General features: G+C 33.4%; 2 protein-coding genes across 13 annotated transcripts in view; one reads left to right on the top strand and one right to left on the bottom strand.

Moving 5' to 3' along the window:
* LOC144968213 (inositol polyphosphate 5-phosphatase OCRL-like) overlaps window positions 1-1,577 on the bottom strand; it is a 40,914-nt gene extending 39,337 nt beyond the window's left edge. For 2 of the 11 annotated variants that reach the window (XM_078906339.1, XM_078906334.1), the window contains exon 1: window positions 1,228-1,278. The gene's annotated coding sequence lies outside the window, so the exon portion shown is untranslated. Of the gene's footprint in view, window positions 1-996 lie in introns of all 11 variants that reach the window. The other 9 variants (XM_078906335.1, XM_078906340.1, XM_078906341.1 and 6 more) reach the window with 8 other exon arrangements.
* LOC144968215 (F-box and leucine-rich repeat protein 13-like) lies at window positions 1,534-21,322 on the top strand. 2 transcript variants are annotated; one of them, XM_078906345.1, is made up of 4 exons: window positions 1,534-1,652; window positions 6,997-7,561; window positions 18,231-18,449; window positions 19,271-21,322. In XM_078906345.1, exons 2-4 carry the CDS (start codon window positions 7,502-7,504, stop codon window positions 19,367-19,369), a joined length of 378 nt encoding a protein of 125 aa, XP_078762471.1. In that variant the 5' UTR covers window positions 1,534-1,652; window positions 6,997-7,501; the 3' UTR covers window positions 19,370-21,322. The 2 variants fall into 2 exon arrangements, with proteins under 2 accessions (XP_078762471.1, XP_078762472.1); XM_078906346.1 differs by having other exon boundaries at window positions 1,649-1,790.
* Window positions 21,323-21,564: the final 242 nt, after the last annotated feature.

The raw sequence follows: 21,564 nt of genomic DNA, 5'->3' as shown, positions 1-21,564 counted from the left end.
GGTTTCCTCGAATGTTTTTGAATGTACCACGGAGTTCGAGGAAATGGTGCTGGAGTGTAGTAAAATAGAGAAATTTTTTTTTTTTCCACGAGCCACAATTACTTATATTTTATGCTGTTGTTGGACACAATTTCAGGTAAGTTAGTTATTATCATGAAAACGAGATGTGAAAATCTATTCAGGACAACGGTATATAATCCAATCCATCAAATTTGATATTTTGATCAAATAAATCCAAATAGACAGCGCCAAGCATATAAACAGCTTTAAAAGCCAAATTGACAGTTTCCTGCAAAATCTAAAATACAGCACCGATTTCCCATTGAAGCTAGCCTTTTGACCTCCACAAGTTGGTGGAGACTGATCCAAAGACCATAAATGGGCCACCGGCCCTCTACGATGAACTCATACCCAGGTGGGTAGGTAGTGAAATATTTAATGATGGTTGGACTCTATGAATATGAACCGATTTCATATTAACAAGTTTCTAACTGAGGTTGAAAAAAAAAGTGGAATTGCCAGTTTGACGTTTTCAGTTTGGATTTGGTATTTGAACAAGTTTACTTTCATGTTGTGTAGTGTAGTGTTAATAAATATCAATTGATTTCTTGGGACACAAATTACAACTGACTGACATTGTCATTGTAACAATGATTGTTCCAGATTATTTATTTTTTTCACTAGAGTTAGGCCTTTTGCATTAATTATTTTCTGCCGTGTGACTGTGTATAATAAAAAGCCTGGCCTTTTCTTATTGACATTACTGTCTGGGAATAATCGTCCATCGTTGTCTGTTACTGTTATTGACATTGTCATTGAGTGAGTGACAATGACAATGATTCAATAATTCAGCTGATCAGAGGCATTCTTATCATTCTACGATTCTAAGCAGAAATATTTTCATAGTGATGATTTTTGTTTTGATGCTAATGGTTGAATGTTATTAATTTATAACTGAACTTGAGGTGTGAGCAGCAGGTTCAGGAAACTGATTACTCAACTGATACTGACACTGATGCTTCTGCCGCTCAAGATGAACTTCGTTTCCAGAACTTCCTTGAGCTCTATCAACGTCTAGCAAACAAAAAGACAAGGCAGAGTTTTCATGAAAGAGATAGATTCATTCTAGACCCTCTACATTAAAATTCCACTCGTTTTTGCTGAAGGTTATGTCACATACATACAAAATAATTGAAATTAATACTGAAGTTGATGCAACTTTCTCACCTACAAAATTGCAGAAACGAACGAACTCACTGTTTACCGTTTTGCGGAAGTGAAACTAGAAATAATGCGTGTTAAATAGCATTCAACCTTTTCGATGTGTGGATAGGCGTATCGATCTATTTACAAACAAATTTCGTGGGAGGAATATACTTCCACTTATCCTGCCCGTACTCTTCAAAAATTTAATCTTCACCAGTTGCCAAAAATAAACAATTTGACAAGCCAATTTTTTCAAGGTAATGTGCCATTACACACTAAATGGTTACCACTTTAACAAATAATAAAATAGTATTTCTCTCAAGTTGTATAAAAGAAGGTCCATAGCATCAAAGCGCCATGGCAACGGGGTCAATAATTTGGGGTTACGGATCAACCCCCCATTGAAAGATAATACAAGTTGGAAGGGGTTTCGTTGTGTATTGAAGGTATGCATGATTGGATTCAGTTATCAGGTCTTTATTGAACAATATAAGACACAACTATGTTTAGGTTGTATTACCTTTCCACGATTTATGTGTAGTTCAATGCTCCGGCATGCCATTCATGAAATACCGTCCCTGTCAGTGAGTAGTGTAGTGTAGTCTGTAGTGATATCTAGTGGTGGTCAGTGGTGTGTAATTGAATAAAGAATGAAGGTAGATGTCTATTTGTTTTCAGTAAGTAATAGGTAAAAGTTCCCGACATAGTTTCAAATCAGTGTAGACACCTCTCTGTTTTTAATTGTGGTGCTGAGACTGTGACAAGACGCTGCTTTATTTTTCTTATGATTGATGTTGTGTTCACTTTCATAATAAAATTACATGCAATGCATGCTATGGACCAGGAATTATTTGCAACTCTTTTGGCTGCTTTCGAATTTTGATATTGCTATACTGCACAAGGCTCATGGTGCTAGAATTAAAATATCAAGGAGATATTATTTTAAATCACAACCAATACAAATGTTGCATGTGGGTTTAGAGTCCTCTTCACAGACCTTCAACATCCTTTTCAGGCTCTCATTATTCCTGGGAATAAGGAAAAGGTTGCCCAGATTTTATTCTCATCTTCAATGAAGCCTGAATAGTATTGTTTTTCCTGCTCACGGAGTTGAAAACGCTAGGATATAATGTCAGTGATGAGAGTAAAAGGAACTCATATTGATTTCTTGGTACCCATTTTAGATTCGTTCATAACTGTGAAGACATACTGGGACTGAAATTATACCCCACGAGTTTTAAGAAATTAAAAGGATGCTCAATTATTTGTCTTAATTGTTTGCCAAGAAGATATTTTTTCATCCTGGTTTATCATGAATTTGGTTTTAACTAGACTTTTTGTTTACGAAGTGACTATTTCTCCGAATGCTCGGGAAAATAAACCGGATCTCTATTTCTCTGATCGGTTTCCGTTCTCAAGATTTTTTTTGGTTATTTATGAGATTTATGCAAAAGTGAATGCACCATGGAGTTTTCGCAATAGCACAACTTTTTTATAAAATCTGTCTGTTAACAATGCGCCTAAAAAACGCTAGCTTGATTATATATGAGAATACCCTGTCCACTCTGTTTGAGCATTTACTTTTGCATCAACATCACATCCATAACCCACCACCTACTGGAGGCTAGCCGACCATTCAGAGAAATAGAGTTCACGTTTATTTTCCTGAGGGTTTGGAGAAATAGAGCTGGCCATTTGTTTATCACATGTTTATTTCGATGCATATTTCTTGTTTTAAAATTCATGGATCACCATTCTAAAAATGCTGTGCACTCTCATTCGATTCCTCTGTATTTTCTATACCTTCTCAAGATTTTTTTCTTTTCTTTAGTAGCCTTTAGTACTATATGTATATTAATATTTCATGTTTCTTTTAGTTTTTTTGTTTTTGTTTAAAAAAAAAATAATAATCACTTTCACCGGAGAGAATAAAGGGGAACATCATGATTGTTATATGTTGTTTTCCCCACCTTATGCTAAAACAAGTAAATATAAGAGAAAGAAAAGTCATCATCTACATACAGCTTCATCATTACAATAAAGATCTCAGGGTTAACAGTAAATACACATTTTGTCATAGCTCTCTGGATTTTCATCTTTTTTATCTCAGTCAAATTGTTCCGCTCACCATTTGTATCCAAATGATAATTCATGCATCTACTTGTGTTTTATTTATTTATTTTTTTATTCAGAGGGTTTATTTTAGCTTTGTGTTCATAAAGATATTACATATTTGAGCTATTAAATTCAGATCTATAAGGACATGGGAGTAGATAAATCTCTGTTGTTTAATTCATTTCTACTGAAGTGCTCGATTGTCAGTAAACAAGAAAACAATACATGCAAATATGGCATACACATGATACCTTTGCTCACTTTTGCATTAATGTGATTAACTAGTTGACAGCCAGATGAATAGTAATTATAGAAAGAAAATTGTGGGTAATTTGGTCATCCATGGTTTAAAGAATAGGCGTACTTGTCGATGAGATCAAAAGGAAGGCATTCAGAGAGATTAAATTAAAAGAAGAAAAAAAAATCTGTTGAATAAGAAAAAATGTTCATATCTGGGCAGTGGATGAAATCACTATATTTTGAAATGTCCTTGTCCGTGGATGTCTCAAAGTATTGTTTGTTCGGTTTGTTCTTTTTTTTGGGTTTTGTCATAGTGATAAACACTCAACAAAATTACTTGTATGTATTTTCTAAATTGGGGGAGCGAGCATCTATAAATGTAATTGAATAGATTTTAAATAAATTGATAATTGGATAATGATCTGTAAGTAATGTTTTTCAGGTCATCAGAGGAGTGCAGTATATTTTGATATAATGTTGGTACGCACCAATCTGTTATTATGTTGGGTCGCATTAAATGCTGAAAATTGACGCTTGGGTCTAAACAATGAAATTTGAAAAGAGAGATTGATGTTTTGAAAGTATATTTTTATTTCACAAAAATTTCAATTTTCAATAGTATGATTGCTATTTTTTAAATATTAATTTTTGACACCTATATCGTTCGGACATGATAAGAGATAGAGATGAGTAGTCACATGTCCCATTAGTATGATGCCTTCCATTGCTCTTAAGTGCTTTTACAATGTTTTTGTTTCTTCCTTTTGATGACATTCATTTTTTTTTTAATTAGCAAATTTTATAATTAACAGCATTTTACAAGAGGTCCCCAGCCAACAGCAACTCTTAACTATTAACATGTTGGAATAGAGACGACATAGTGCCTGTTCTCATTTTACACCTGAGTACAGTGAGAAAATGTGAGTAAAAAGGCTTTTCCAAGGATTCAACAAGCTAAACCCACTGCGGGACTTGAATCAAGGTAAACGTCCTACCACTTGATTACTTCGCTGCAAGATGATGCCAAATTCAAACTTTCAAATAATTTTGAATGATATTTTTTTGAACAAATACTACAATGTTTTGTTTTTTAACCCAGAGAGAGAATTGTGTGTGTGGGGGGGGGGGGGGGGGGGGGGGGGGGGGGGGGGGGGGGGGGGGGGGGGGGGGGGGATTAAGAGTTGCCAACAGAGGAGAAATTTGTGTAAAAATTTAAACCCAAAGCTAATCATTAAAATGTCAAACAAAAAGGATATAACGATGAAAGGAGTGCCTCGGGGCCTATTGTACCAAAGTTTATCCATCTTTTTTTAATGTAGCGTCAAATAAAAAGCACAAAAACCATAATTTCTTCCTGTCTTTGGATATGATATTTGCCAATCTACCAAGTCACAAAATCTATTATACCGAGCTACACAAACAATGCTGAGTGGTGAGTTGACAGAAGGATCTGGAAAACTCCTGAAGCAGGTAATTATGCCATCCTCTTACACACACACACTCACACACACACACACACACACACACACAAACAAACACACACCAAATCAAAACTATTAATATGCTATTAAATGTTACTGTTTCTCAAACAATACAAACCAAACGAGTCTGTGATATATAAAGAATAGACCAAAGATGTAGGTCATTATAACAGTTTGAGATCTATAGCAATAGCAATAAAGAATATGGAAAGAGGAAAGGAAGGAGGGGTAGAATTAAGTTAGTAAGAAAGAATGAAGAAGAAGAAGAAGAAGAAGAAGAAGAAGAAGAAGAAGAAGAAGAAGAAGAAGAAGAAGAAGAGGAGAGAGGAGGAATAGGAGAGGTTACAGGTTGAGAGAAGAAAAGCTAATCCATAGGAGGAATACAGAAAGCGGTTGGGAGAGGTGAAGAGATAACGGAGAAACCGGTGTTAAATTTCAAACAACGTCCTTATATAATCACACCAAAGTGTTAATAAGTCTCTGGTCCAGCCTCAATGTGTGTACCAAAACCCTCTACATGGAATATGATCAAATCAATTTATAGCTTTCACGTTCTTTCGGACTGAGCGATTGTCAAGTGGTTAGACTTATCCTAACATTGACATAAATATCCACGGGATTAGCTAATCAGGATAGATAAGGGTTTATAGGAAGAGCGTTGAATACATGTAGGTAACTGCATGTGTTCTATGAGAGACAATGACATATAAACAGTGATACAAGAGATTACAGAGCTGACAATGATTATGATATGAATCGATATAGTTTCATAGAAATTCTCACAGTCATTGCATATTTTATCAGACAGAGGTCATACAAAATTAATCAGACATAAATTATATACCCTACCATAGACTATACATTATTTATTGAAGAGACACATCAAAAGTATTCAAATAAACATTATAATTTTATAGAACAGTCATTAGAATACTGATAAGACTATAAGACATGCATTACAAATTAATATAACACCATCACAAAACCAATCAAACATATCAGACAAACAATGCAAAATGAATCAAGCATTACGTCATTAGTTTGACAGAAATTACAAAGTTATTGAAACAGGCATTACTAAAGTAATTGAACATCGCCTAAATTAATCAAAAAAGCTTTAAAAATAAACTCAGATTACAATTTACATTGACACAATTAATCGTACAGACACTTACAATGACAGCATTGATTTGATAGACAATAGACATTAAAATATTTATCAGACAAATTTAAATGTTATAAATTTAATCAGTTTTTACCCATTCAATTTTTTTGTTTTCAAGATTTTTCAAAATGTTTTGTGAGTATTATGGTGTTGAAGAGAGTTAATTTCAACACATCTCATTATCTCGTTACCCTTTAACCTTTGTTTCGCGCTTACTTATGTTACTTAATAGACTTAACCTGAATTTGTTTTATTTTATTTTCTACATGTATTGATGAACGAAATATTTGTTCAATTTTATTGATGTTTACCTCACAACCTCATGAATAAGTTTCATGACTTTATATTAATACAGGTGTGGGGTGTGTCAAACTCTGCTTGGGATCTATTAGGAAGCAGACCAGTGTGTGATCATGCATAAAATTATTGTAGTCTGCTGCGTTTATTATTTCCTATTTCCCATTATTCTGCCTTGCACTGACAAATCGTCTCTTTCTTAGTTTGGCCAGAAAGTTTTACTTCATGATCGATTAAGATTACTCTCAATTATTCAAAAAGACTGTAAATTGTAAAGAAGTTTCCGGTTTGAGAATTCTCACAAGTTTGAGGTTATATTTAAAGTATTTCAATATATTAATAATAATTAAACAAAAAAAAACAAAACAAAAATACAATTCTGGTCAAAATGAGAAAATGATGTCTTGTCAGTGTACGGCTGTATTGTATTAATGTTCCGCCTCCCGACACTGCATGATAAATCCTTTATTGCCATTATTATTTTTATTTCAGACCTGTTTTCAATAAATCGTCACAGTACTAGCTTCCATTCTCCCATTGGACTAGTTTTGGGCCAGGACTCAAGTCATCAATAGGCCTGTTACTGTCTGTAAGTGTTTTAATGATATCGATGAATTGAGAGGACCCATAGAGGATCGCACACAAGAACTCACAACAAAGAAAATCGGATGACATTTTAAAAAAATATCTTTATATAATTCAGACGACTTTCGTGTTTGGATAATGGTCAGTTTTGACTTGTCGGGATACTAATATCTAATATTATTTTTTTTTAAATAGGTCACAATCTGACCCAAAACAAACTGGCTTTTGTTCAAGCATTATAACTGTTTTGGTTTTCTTTGTGTCAGTGAAGTAGGACTTGTTTTTAATTAAAAGACAGTATAGATATTCGGTGTTCTAGTAAAGCAGGAGTGATATTCTGTTGGTGGAGCTTCGATTAAAGTAAACTGGGAGACATTTCTACTGCTGTATACCTAACTAGAATTACACAGACATGTCTGCTTCAGCGAGAGAACAGGCCAAAAGATACCTGTCTGAACACCGGATACCACAGGTAAGACAGAAGGGGATACTTTTCTTGTGAATAATGCTGGTTATCTCTCGATTTGTTTGTGTGTTTGAAGGGTTTTAATATTTTTTTGTTACATTTTGGGTGATGAGACCAAGGGATATGCTTGTGTTTTTTTGGTTTGTTTTTTTTTTTTTTTTTTTGTTTTGTTTTTTTGTTGTTGTTTTATTCTTTTGTTTGTTTTGTTTTTTGTGCTTTTTTTGTTTGTTGGTTTTTTGTTTTGTTTTGGGGTAGGGGGATTGTTTATTTTTTGTTGGTTTTTTGTGTGTTTGTTTTTAAATTTGTTTTCCTTTCTACTTAAGTCATCTTCTTTATTCATATGCATACAAACATCGGCACGACGCACACATAAACACCCACGCACAAACTCAGACACAAACATGCACACGCACGCCCACGTGCAAACAAAATTATTAACGATGTCTTCAAACTTTCAATCTCATCAATTGCTAATGAAAGTTTAAAATTTGGTGAGTTTCCAACTAGATTTTGAAAATGCAATAGTAGGACATTAATGAGTCAACTTTAAATCCTGACAACTTACAAATTTTCCGACCAATCTCGAGCCTTCAAATCGTTATTTTGTTGTTTTTTTTAATTATTGAAAAGCTTGTCGGTAACAGACTGAATTGAGTAACTGGCCTCCACCATGATAATATACTAACTACCAGCAATCAGCATAGAATCCAATGTACAGCAAACAAACACCATTACAAAGTCTTCAGAAATGTTAAGTTATGTACCAAGATAGATACGTATTGATGGCGTATTTTTGATGCGAAGTTTTCTGGGTGGATCTACTTACTGCTTTTGACACTGTTGATCAACCTGGAGATCAAATTGACTGTCCGCGGACTGGTGGCACCCAATACCAATATACTTCATTGTTGTAGTGTCCTTCATAGTTCTGTCTTGCGATCTCTTTTTTTTTTTCTTCTTCTTCTTTTTCTATTTCGCACCGCTACGCACCTTATGAATCATTTGGTATTCTTTATCATCAATAAGCCGATGGCCAGCCCGATGGCCAGTTAGCTGCACTTACACCCAGGGAACCAGAGTTCGAGCCCCGCTCTCGGCATTATTTTATCAGAACCTTTACAGATTAAAAAAAAAATATAAAACGAAACAAAACATAACAGCATTGATATCGGACACTCCAATAAAAACACTAATAGTTCTACTCTTGTAAGTAATCAAGTTCCATTAATAAAACAACAACAAAAAACTTTAACTGTTACAATAAAAATTGGTCATTCTTATTGATCATTTACCAAATAATATTTGTATTATTTGGCGTCTTATTGAAAGATAGTACCGCACGGTATCGGTTTATTGATCACGCCTCTGTAACTATGTAACTAGTGTAATTGATCATTGCAACTGGTGGCTTTAGGAAGTGTCCTCCCAATTCATTAGGGGAATGGGATTGTCACTGATTCTGTCCCTTTGTGTGACCCGAACAGTGAACACTATAATGAGGACAACTACATGTAGTCAGTTATATATTGCAGGTGATATGTATGTAGCCTATCGCGTCTACCTTTTATTACGTCAGGATGAATTCGATGGAGAAAATTGAGTGTTTAAAATGATGTAAATGATTTGAAAATTTGAGTTTGATTTTTAAAGAGTTACTAAGCAAAACTCACCCTCATCCCCCCCCCCCCCCCCCCCCCCCCCATGAAAACATTTATTGATTTAATTCAAAATGTATAGGTTGAAATTTTAAGCATTAGGTTCACCCCGATAGAAAACCGTTATGAGACGATTGGTCACGTGTTTCTAACTGCTTGATACACTCACTAGAACTCTGAAAAAAAATGATATGATAAAAATTAGAGCTGTTAACAAAATCTACCTCATCAAAGAACGATTACATTCTCTCTCTCTCTCTCTCTCTCTCTCTCTCTCTCTCTCTCTCTCTCTCTCTCTCTCTCTCTCTCTCTCTCTCTCTCTCTCTCTCTCTCTCTCTCTCTTTCTTTCTTTCTTTCTTTCTTTCTTTCTTTCTTTCTCTGTTTCTCTCATTCACTCCTTCACACAATCAAACAAACATTCTTCTTCTCTCGTATCACCCTAATTTAGTACCTTTTTATTCTCTATAATTTTATAGTTTAATATAGATTGAACCTCAAATGTACAGTTTTACATTATAACATGACAGCTGAACGTTCTTGGTTTTTGTTTTGTTTTATTTCGATATTTAAAATTTTATATTCGTTTTTGTTTTTATTATTATTATTATTATTATTATTATTATTATTATTATTATTATTATTATTATTATTATTATTATTATTATTATTTTATTATTATTATTATTATTTTATTATATAATTAATAATAATAATATAATAATAATAAATAATAATAATAATAATAATAATAATAATAATAATAATAATAATATATAATAATAATAATAATAATAATAATAATAATAATAATAATAATAATAATATAATAATAATAATATAATAATAATTATTATTATTATTATTATTATTATTATTATTATTATTATTATTATATTATTATTATTATTATTATTATTATTATATTATTATTATTATTATTTTTGTGGGAGGAGTATCTGTGTTAGCGCACATGTTTATGTGTATATGAGTTTTCTGTGTACTATACGACGTGTACATATAATATAAATAAGTTCATGTCGGTATTATAGCATACAGGTGGGAAAATGCTGCTTTCTAAGAAGTTATAATATATTCTTGTCCAAAATTGGGACCAGATGGTTTTGTCCGAACCCAAGCTGAGGTCTTGTATCGCAATTGGATAAAGATGGGGATTAGAGTATTTAAATGTGTTTCTGTGAGATATATCGTCTCTCTTAAAGATTGAGTATAGAGCAGTAAAATTAGGTGCCCCAAACGTAAACAATAACAAGTTGCTAGTGATTTTCGTTAGGGACCGGAATAATTTACGCACAATATAGGTCTCCCAATTTTGTAGTTTGAGTTGTAGGCAATACACTTTCAGTATTGAAAATATGTTTACATAAAATCTAACAGTTGCAGAAATAATAATATAAGGCTAAATTATTCTGAAAACCACGCTCCGAATAATTCTCGTCTTGTTCACACCAGCGCAATAATTTGCTCTGGTCTAAAAATAGATAGACTGTAACTTTTGATAAATTTTACCTTTGTTCCATAAAATATCCATATCTAGACATTATTTGATGCATGATCGAGTATTTATGAATATGTGTTTCTTTTGCCACCTAACAGCCAAATTTTAAAGGTTATTTTTTTCTATAATTTACATTGGAACTTGAGCTGTCAAGACAGGAACATGTGGTTTGCCATGTGCTTCTAGACCCTTGTTTACGTTTGGGGCACCAAATTATACTGCTCTATACGGTGTCTAATACAATACAGACAATCTGTACGCAGTATGTGTGCAACTTTTGGTGGTCCAATGCAGAGGACACACTGGGATAGATTGCTATTTATTATCACTCAATGAAATATTTGCTTTTGTCTTTGTATATCTTTTTGCCTATTGTTTGTAATGCTAAATCGTCGCAATCACTGATTTTAAATTCTTTTTCCGTTAATAGATTCCCTTTTCTATGACCTAATAATTTCGTAATCGCCATTTAACTACTAAAAGCTTTTGGGCTCAGGGTGGCATAGCCTAGCATGGAGTGGATACTTTTTCACACCCAGAAGGCACCGAGATCGATCCCCCTCCGGGATGTGTGGTCAGTGGCCATGAGCAAGTCACCTCGGCCAAGCTCTATTTGCGGTGCTGCACTGTGATGTGACTGACGCCAAGGTTATTCCAGACCATAACAAAGAAATTAGCATTGGAGATGAATAAAGGGCATTTTGTTTTTTTTTTATCACTAAAAAGAAAGAAAAAAAAAACGCTTTAGAGCAACAAACAAGCACGACTGCCTCAAACACACACACACACACATACACACACATACACACGCACACACACATACGGGCATACGCTCACACAACACTCACACACTTAAAGGCAGACATCCAGACACGCAATACGTATATATGGTGATACTATATGAATATATAGATAAGCACTCCTTTATTCCAAATAAATCACAACTATGTAGATAGTAAAGCACGACAAGTTACACGATATCACCAACCATATTAGACTATCGATGAGAACCTCTGATCCGATTAGCGGTGGACAAGTGACTGGTGGTGCCGCTTATGGCGGCGATTATGTCAGCAGATTGGTTGATTACAATCGAGGCAATAACTTCTGGCCGTTGATCGGTATGAGGGAATGGATTTTTCTTTGTTTTTGATTTTTTTTTTTTCGAGAGGGTTGGGGGGGGGGGGGGGGAGTTAATAACATTGTTACCGGTTAGGCTGATGTTTAGATGGATTGCGTTTAACCTCTTATAATAATAATAATAATAATAATAATAATAATAATAATAATAATAATAATAATAATAATAATAATAATAATAATAATAATAATAATAATAATAATAATAATAATAATAATAATATAATAATAATAATAAATAATAATAATAATAATAATAATAATAATAATAATAATAATAATAATAATAATAATAATAATAATATAATAATAATAATAATAATAATAATAATAATAATAATAATAATAATAATAATAATAATAATAATAATAATAATAATAATAATAATAATAATAATAATAATAATAATAATAATAATAATAATAATAATAATAATAATAATAATAATAATAATAATAATAATAATAATAATAATAATAATAATAATAATAATAATAATAATAATAATAATAATAATAATAATAATAATAATAATAATAATAATAATAATAATATAATAATAATAATAAATAATAATAATAATAAATGCGGCTAGAAATGATGCAAAAGCCGTCAATTTCAGGGCCAAAAAGAAATTCTATGAAGAAAGCCTCAAAAACGTGGGACGTTCGAGACAATTCTTTGCCTTGACCAAGGAACTGCTGGGACAACAGACGCAACCAGCTCTCCCATCTTTAATCAATCGTGCAGATCTACCAACTCGCTTTGGTCAATATTTTAAAGAAAAAACGGATACCATCAGGAAAGAACTCTCGTCTGAATCGATCCATACAACATTTGACACGTTTCATGGTGATTCATTAACACATTTTTCAAAGATTACTGAAGCTGACTTATGTGATTGCATTATGTCGTCTCCAACTAAAAGTTGTGATTTAGACCCCTTAAATACTGCCATTTTAAAAAAATGCATTGATGTAATTTTAACACCATTTACATGTATTGTTAATAATTCGTTGCAGTCAGGTGCTGTACCAGACATTTACAAAGTTGCTCATGTCAAACCCCTTTTGAAAAAACCTGATCTCGATAAAGAGAACTTAAAAAACTATCGCCCTGTCTCTAATCTTCCTTTTCTCTCTAAGATCTTAGAAAAGCTTGTTTTGAAACAATTACTGTCTCATCTTAAAAATAATTGTCTTGAAGAAAAATTTCAGTCTGCTTATAGGCAACATCATTCGACGGAAACCGCACTTGTTAGGGTTGTTAATGATCTCCTCTCTGTTATAGACAATGGTTCATGTTCTTTGCTGAATTTGCTTGACCTATCGTCTGCTTTTGATACTATTGATCACAATCTTCTTCTCAAACGTCTTGAAATTACTTATGGCGTGTCTGGTGCAGCGCTTGATTGGTTTAGGTCATATTTGTTTAATCGTAAACAGATTATTACGGTGGATGAATATAGATCGGAGGAAATCTTTCTTGATTGTGGGGTTCCCCAGGGTTCAGTACTTGGACCCGTTCTTTTTGTTTTGTACGTTGCCCTCTGTCTAAAATCATCAGAAGTTTTGGTCTGTCTTACCATCAATACGCTGATGATACGCAATTGTACTGCGTTTCCAATACGAGAAATTTACAAGAAGTATCAGCCAATAGTAAAAATTGTATCCAAAGTGTTAAGAAATGGATGAATGAGAACAGACTGAAACTGAATGATGATAAGACGGAGGTGCTGTATGTGGGGAACAGGAAGTGGAAAAGTGAAACAGATTTGAAGTTGGGGGATGCCTCTATTCAAATTGTTGACAAAGTGAAAAACCTTGGCACATTCTTAGACTCTGGACTGTCGATGGAGCATCAGGTTAATAATTTGGTTAGATCTCTCTTTTTCCAACTAAAAAAGATTGCTTCCATTAGACGGTTCATATCTGAGGAGGTGACCAAGCACCTGGTTGTGTCCCTCGTACTATCGAAATTGGATTATTGTAATGCTCTGTTGTTTGGCGTTTCGCAATACAATCTGAAACGTCTTCAGATTGTCCAAAACAGCGCTGCCAGACTAGTATTCATGAAGCGTAGGTGCGACTTTGCCAGACCTCTACTTCATGACCTGCATTGGCTGCCTGTTGGGAAAAGAATTAAATTCAAAGCTTGTGTTTTAGTGTATCGTTGTCTTGAAGGTACTGTCCCTTCCTACCTTTCAGAACTAATTGAAAGATATTCAAAACCCCGCCCCTTACGTTCGGCCAGTGATTCCACAAAACTAGTTGTCCCTCGAATTCGGAAAAATGCTGGAATGAGATCCTTTTCTCATTTCGGACCCTCTATTTGGAACGCCTTACCGCAGAGCATTCGTGAAAAAGAATCTTTGTCTATTTTTAAACGTTCGCTTAAAACATATTTGTTTCGATTTTAGTAGATGGTATGAGAAGCAAGATAGTTTGGTTTTTGGTGTTGTGTTGTGTGTGTGTATTGTGTGTGTGTGTGTTGTGTGTATGGTTGTCGTGTTGGTGTGTGTTGAGTGGTATGTTTGTATATATATAATAATAATTAATAATATAATAATTAATAATAATATTAATAATAATAATATATAATAATAATAATAATAACATAATAATAATAATAATAATAATAATAATAATAATAATAATAATAATAATAATAATGGGCGAAAACTGTTAAGGCATTTGAAGAATGATAAAGCAATTTTATTATTTATTCTATAGCGGACAGGAAGCCAGTGCAAGTTTTCCAAAAGTGGGTGATATTGTCGGATTTTCTTCTTTTTTTTTTTAAATATATAATACGGGTTCTGAATTTTGGATCCGTTGCAATTTACCAGTTATATGTAGTGGGAGATCTGACTAGATGGAGTTACAATAATCACGTTTTCATAAATCCAAAGAAACCATTAATTTGTTGGTGACATTATCAGTTAAAAACTTTCTGACAAGGAATATTCTTTTGATTTCAAAACTCAAAGACTTGCACATGTTATTTACATGGAATGATATGGATAGATTTTCATCGAAGATGACCCCCAGATTCCTAGCCTGCTTAGACAAATGCTCTTCACTTTTATTTAAAGTAGTGGTAGTAGTAGCGTATGGCTACACCTCCAAATTCATTTCGTCAACCCAGAGTCGAAAGTCTTCCTCCGTCCGCCCTTAGAACTGTTTCATAGCCACCTTCAAGTTTAATCACTGGTCAGAAGAGGATGATGTAATCGCTGGTCTCTGGGGCTGCCGGACATTCCGGCAGGCATCACTTTTATTTCTAATTGCTTTGTTTGGGTGTTTTTGCCAATAAAAATATTTTCAGTTTTAGATTCATTTAGTTTGAGTTTGTTCTCAGCCATCAAATTCTTCATGTCAATCATACATTTTTGAAAACGCTGAATTGTGTAATTTATATCAGAAAAAGACAAAGACTTATAAATATGAGAGTAATCTGCATAGAAGAGGTACAGAAAATTATGGGAAACAATAATATAAGATAATGGCTCCATATATAGACTGACAAGAATGGGCTCATGGACCGAGCCCTGTGTCACGCCAGTCGCTTATTTAAACTCATTGTTTACGTCCTTTTAGATAAGACTCGAACCGGTTTAAACAGTTCCCGATAGACCAAAACGTGTTTACATCCTGTTGAGTAGAATTTCATGGTCGATGGTGTCGAAGGCTGAACTAAGGTCAAGCATGTTGAGAAAAAACGACGTAATTGAGCGTATACTTGTAGTTAATTGTTTTAGAGGCTCATGTGTGATTCGATTTCACCACTTTGTAACTGATTTACTGCAATGCACGCCATCTAAATGCACGGTCACTGGGAGGTTCAATTATCATGCTTTAAAGCGAAATTATGCTATATAATATCTGGATATTTAACTAAACAGTAACCAATATTGGGCATGGCGGCGCTTACCATGTCTTCAATCCCCCTGTATCTGTTTTACAACTTGCTTTCTGTCTTTGCCTTGGGATGAGATTATTTGGTTTTGTCCTGGTTCTGGCCGGGGTCTTTGCTGAGAGGAAACACTAAAGATAGCTGGATCATGAGATATCATTAGAATATTTCTTTCCTTTTTTTTTCAAATTTTAGATTTATGTTGTTGGCTTTTTTTTTTTCTTTTTTTTTTTTTTGGTCTTCTATCATCATTCAGAAACAAAATAAAACTTGTCAGATCGCTAAATATGACCTAGTATTTATTCTTTAGAGCATTTGGTGAACGAATGTATATTCAGATCGAGTCCTGACAACCTTTTTATTTGCCCCATCAACATACATGTTTTAGCTAAACATGTGAAGTTCTATTAAAACTGGAGACTTTTTAGCAGTGGAAAATGCATGGAAGCTTGTATACAATCTCGGGGGCCACTGAAAGACCGAAGTGCGTGTAAACTATATATATTTTTTTTTCGTATCGTTTTACTTTTTTTTCCGAAATACACATTTTTGTCGGACCTTACAATTTTTAAACCACAGTTGTGAACTAACTATTAATGATATCAAAATGAAAAGTTGCATGCTAGTTACCAAGATATTACTTTATGTTCCAATCTAAAACTAAGTCTCTATAATTAATATTTTTCTACCTGTGGGTCTCATGTATACGTAATTAGGGTATTTTTTTTCTCAGGATTGTACTACTTGCACATTTCATCTTCTGTCACACAAATATTATATAATCAAATGCAATTTTTTTCAGGACATGAACCAGGTTCTAAAGGAGCTATGTGGACATTTTGAAACTATTGTAATGATAAATAAAAGAGATACCGTGTTAAAAAAAATACTCTTACTTTTTGTTTACGGTGGCCATTTTGGATGCCTAATTTGCATATTCAAAAAAAAATCATGCTGAAAAATGTTTTACCTCCAATGTATTGATAATATAAAAGTACATCAATTAAAGTTTAATTTATTTTTTTTTAAATGCCATTTCTAGGGTCTTTCTACCTTATAGTTTTGGAAGGTGATATTTTTCCCCTTGTAGATTATCTCTCCGTTATTTATTTATTTATTTATTTATTTAATTATTTATTTATTTATTTTAATTTGAACATGTAATGGCTTGTAAACATTTGAGTGTATGCCTCTTAGTGGAACCCTGTGCTTATGTCTGGATGAGACTAAGATGATCTCAAACTAAGTACACTGATGGTGTACTCTTGGAATATACATCTGTTCCCTTTTTGAACTATTTCCCACTATCTTACATCTCGTGAGATTTCAATTGTAACTCGTGATTATTTTTTTTTACTATCCCATTTTCTTCCTTTTTAAGGGCGTTGAAATGACCTAATTGTGTCGCAAGCGCCGTTAACCCCTTTAAAACGAAAACAATGGACCGTTTACCAACAAAGAATAATACTATGATATTAGGTCTTATGTTAAATCGACATTTTATTATTATACTGTGCATACATAATAATTCGAAACACAATAGCACGCTGTCTCACTTCGTGTGTATAATAAGAAAAATGACAAGGCACTGTGAAAATAATAAATAGTAGTTTAGGATAGAATATCATTTATTATGCCATGTTTTTTTAATGTCAGGATGGATTGGCACCTGAATATTTGCAGGAACGAATTGGAAAATATTAACCCACGCGAAACTTAAGATCATCTCAGTCCCAAATCCTAAAGGTTAGCACCTCAAAATACGCTTTTGGTATATAAAAAAAAGCCTTTTTCATTACTTCTCCACGCCTATGGGACGCACTCAGTTCTAGGACAAAGTCCTGTGAAAATTTATCATCAGAAAATGTATGAAGACCGAGTTGTTCTGTAAGGCTTTTTTTTTTTAAAGCAATGTGCGGCCATATGGTCTTGGGGTTGACACTCGCCCTCTGGGGTTCCAATCACATTCTAAGGACGCAGTGTTGAGTCATTGGAAAAGGCTCTTTATCCACACTTTCTCACCCTACTCATAAGTAAAATGAGTACAAGTACATGGCAATTAACAGCGTTGTCTCTGTCGGAAAGAAAACCCTGTACTCTCGCCTTGCAGGCGTTATGGCTGTTGGCTAAGGACTGCCTGTAAAGCGCTTTGAGCACAGGTTATGGATATTGAGCTATATGAATGCTCAAGTTTATTTAAAAGAAAGAATGGCATTACATGACTGCAAGGGACTAACATTATTTTTTTTTTTTTTTTGTTAAAGGGATTTTGACTTTAAATTTTAATTTTCAGAACTATAATTTTCATCCCGACATGAACCAATTCGAGACCGTTGGTCACATTTCAATACGTCATCTTGCGATTGAAGCTTTCTTTTCCTATCTGTTTAGTTCATTTACCGAACCACCAATCATAATTTGACACATCACCGTCTTTTATCTTTTCAGCTGTTCGAATCCTTGCTAAGCTCGTTGATGATGGAACGTCCAGAGAACCCCGTGGAATACATCGAGAAGAAGATGTGCCAGATCAAGGAGATAGGTCTAGAGAACGTAAACTGGGAGACCTTGGTAGCCCATCTACATCCGTACAGGGACTCTGTAAGGAGACAGTACATCAGGGACGGGAGCATCTATGACAAGGAATACTCCAAGATGATGGGAGAGGTGAGTAGTTTACTCTGCGGTCTATCTGACGTGTCATTGGCCATTGGCTGACAAAAAATAAATAATTTAAAATCTATGGCGCTTGGCATTTTACCTGAGCCAATTCGATTCAAGTATGATGAGTACCTAGCGTATGATGTCAAAGTGCCAATACAAAAAATATGTCAGAAATGAGACTTCTACAGGAAATTTGGTTCCATATTACCAGCTGGGAGGAAATAAATGAAGCATTTTGAAGCATATATAGCATGGCGAATACGTAGAAAGGCACGGTTTTTTCTTTTTCTTTTTCATTCTAACGTTCTTGACGTCTTTATTTGCTTGGGCAATGAAAATGATACTATACTGCCTCGCAAAAGGGGAAACAATCTTGTTGTGACTTAGAATAGTTTACTTTCTATATCGATGGATTAATATTGATGCTATGTGTTTTTTTTTTAAATCTTTACAACCTCTGCAGCAGGATATAACATAGCAACACTCAAAGCTAATGTGTAACCGCGAATGTTTATAGTCTGATTGATAGAATTTATTAAAAACTAATCATTAAAATGGCTGTCTAAAAACAATAAATAAGAGCTGAATGACGTCAATTTTGTTCCATCTTGAGACTTAATTTGTCAAATATGATTAAACTTGAGATACTAAAGACGTTGCTGAGACGTGTCAGGTTAAAGGCTTTATGACAAGTTTCGAGAGTCAAATAATATAAAGTAAAAGTTATTTGGCCAAAATGGAAAACGTGAGAATTTTTTTTTCCTTTGTTCAGGAGGATTGAGTCTATGATCTGTGTGTTTCTTTTGTTTTTCCTCCCATTCCAGATTGAAGAGTATAGTAAGCAGAAGAAAGAACATTTCGAGTCTATAGCCCAGGAGGATTACGAGCCAGATGTATTCCAACTGACAGAGGCCCATTCTTAGCACTGGTTGTGGGTAGGGGATGTTGTCGGGAGACTAAACAAAGACAATGTCACACACTCCAATGGATAAAGACATTTTTATATTTAGGATGTTGTTTCATTTACCGGACAGTCGTAATTTAAAAATCAATAGTCATGCATTTTTTACTTTCATTAACGTACATGTTATGATGTTTCATTTAAATTGTGGTTGACGAGTGTTTGATTTTCAATCTTCTTTTTAGAAGTTCTGATTTTTCATATTTTTAAAAGATAAACAATTACAAATGATTTGTTATAAATACAATATAAGCCGCTTTGTTCTAAAACTATAGATTAAGTGGTATTCATCATAATCCATGGGGGCAATTTTATTGTAAAACATGTCTTCTGTTTTGGATGCTATTTAATCAATAATTAAATTCAGACCACCCCTCTTTCTCCCTCTCTTTCTTTCTTCCCCCCCCCCCCTTCTCTATCTCTCTCTCTCTTTCTTTCTCTCTCTCTCTCTTTCTACCCTCTCTCTTTCTACTCTCTCTCTCTCTCTCTTTCTACTCTCTCTCTCTCTCTCTCTCTCTCTCTCTCTCTCTCTCTCTCTCTCTCTCTAATTGGTAAAAAACCTGAAAATGTAACGAATCTTGTTCATTGCTTTGAAGTGCAATTTTCTCCATAACTGCCTTGCCAATTTAATATCGCCATAGGTAGGCGGATCATGTAATTGACATTTTTAAAAAAATCCTTTTTGACATGGTTTCTGCATTCATTTATCAGTTTTAACATCGGAAATTATTTTGAGGGTATGTAATGGTTGAACTGCAAGTCGTCTTTTTTGTTGTGTTTCTTTCTCATTGCCTTTTTTTTCTTCGAAAGTAACTCACTATAAATTGAGATATTAAAAGTTGTGTGCCAGAATGACCACCTACCAAATGTAGGGCTTACTGTAATGTCTTTAAAATTAATTGAAGAGGTTTGCTTTCTAGCCCTCTTATCTGCAAACGGATCTGATATTATTCTTGTCAATAATTGTATTTTTTAAAGTCTCGTTATTAAGGGTTTGAAAAAATATCATTTCGATTACTAGTTATAAATATTTTTTTAAACTTCTAGACGTGTATCATTTTCAAACTCAAATTTATGTTGGCTCTTTCCGTACCTCTAAGCCATGAGAGAAAACTATTTTTATAGTCATGTCCAATTCTTTTTTTTTTTTTACCCTCTCTCTTTTTTTTTTTTTTTTTTTTTTTTTTTTTTTTTTTTAATCTTTATATTATTTTCTCCCCTGATCACAACAGTATAAAATATGAACATATTCTTGAGTTAGGGACGGGTGTTTTTATATGTTTTATTTTGATGTTTTTTATTTTTGGAGGGGGCGATGGGTGAAGGAAATTAATGTGTTCTGTAAACATTTTGCTATCTAGATTTTGGTATTGAAAGAGGAGAGGTGACACGCGAAATTTGCAGGAGAATTCTTATGTATATGAGGCAGAAAGTAACCATGAAAGCCATTTCATGTTTATTTCTTTGTTAGTTTGTTGGGTTTTGGGGTGTTTTTTTTTTTTTTTCTTGTTTTGTTTTGTTTTTAGTTTTAGCCCTCATTCCAATAACCCACAATTGTGTTAAGACAAATACTTGCCACTCACTGAGATCTATTGAACGAGATGTTATTTGCTTGCAATTTGATGCAATATAATAACCGCTGATTGGTCCGATTTAAATGCAATTCGGAGTTGCTTGAAACAAAAATAAAATAGATTATATTGACATCTTTGTATGCAATAAATACCTTATTTTTTTTTATACATTTCTCGTTTTTTTATAATTTCCATTTACTATTTTTTATACTATGCTTTACACTTTTACATACAATTCATACCAGCTGAGGACGAGTGAATGAAATAATATTGTGATTCTTTGAAATTTGTATTGCCAGATAGGCCAATATGTGCATTTAATAAACATGTTTATAATTTTATACCTCCTTGAGCTTTGTTTCCTTTCCTTTTTTTTTTTTTTTTGTTAATGTTTTGTTTTGTTTGCCTTAGGTGCTGTTTTCCTTTTGTTTTTTTTTTGTTTAAAGATTTACACACACACACACACACACACACACACATTATATATATATATATTGTTATATATATATTGTATAAACGAAAACCATGAAATATTAGTGCTCAACTTTTTGATAAAAGGAGATATTTATAAGATATTTCAAGT

Source organism: Berghia stephanieae, chromosome 3, assembly GCF_034508935.2.
Source record: "Berghia stephanieae isolate SIO BIC M18660-M18661 chromosome 3, UCSD_Bste_1.3, whole genome shotgun sequence".
Taxonomy (NCBI): Eukaryota; Metazoa; Mollusca; class Gastropoda; order Nudibranchia; family Aeolidiidae; genus Berghia; species Berghia stephanieae.
Note: the sequence above shows the minus strand (reverse complement) of the source record. Positions and strands in the feature narration are given on the sequence as shown.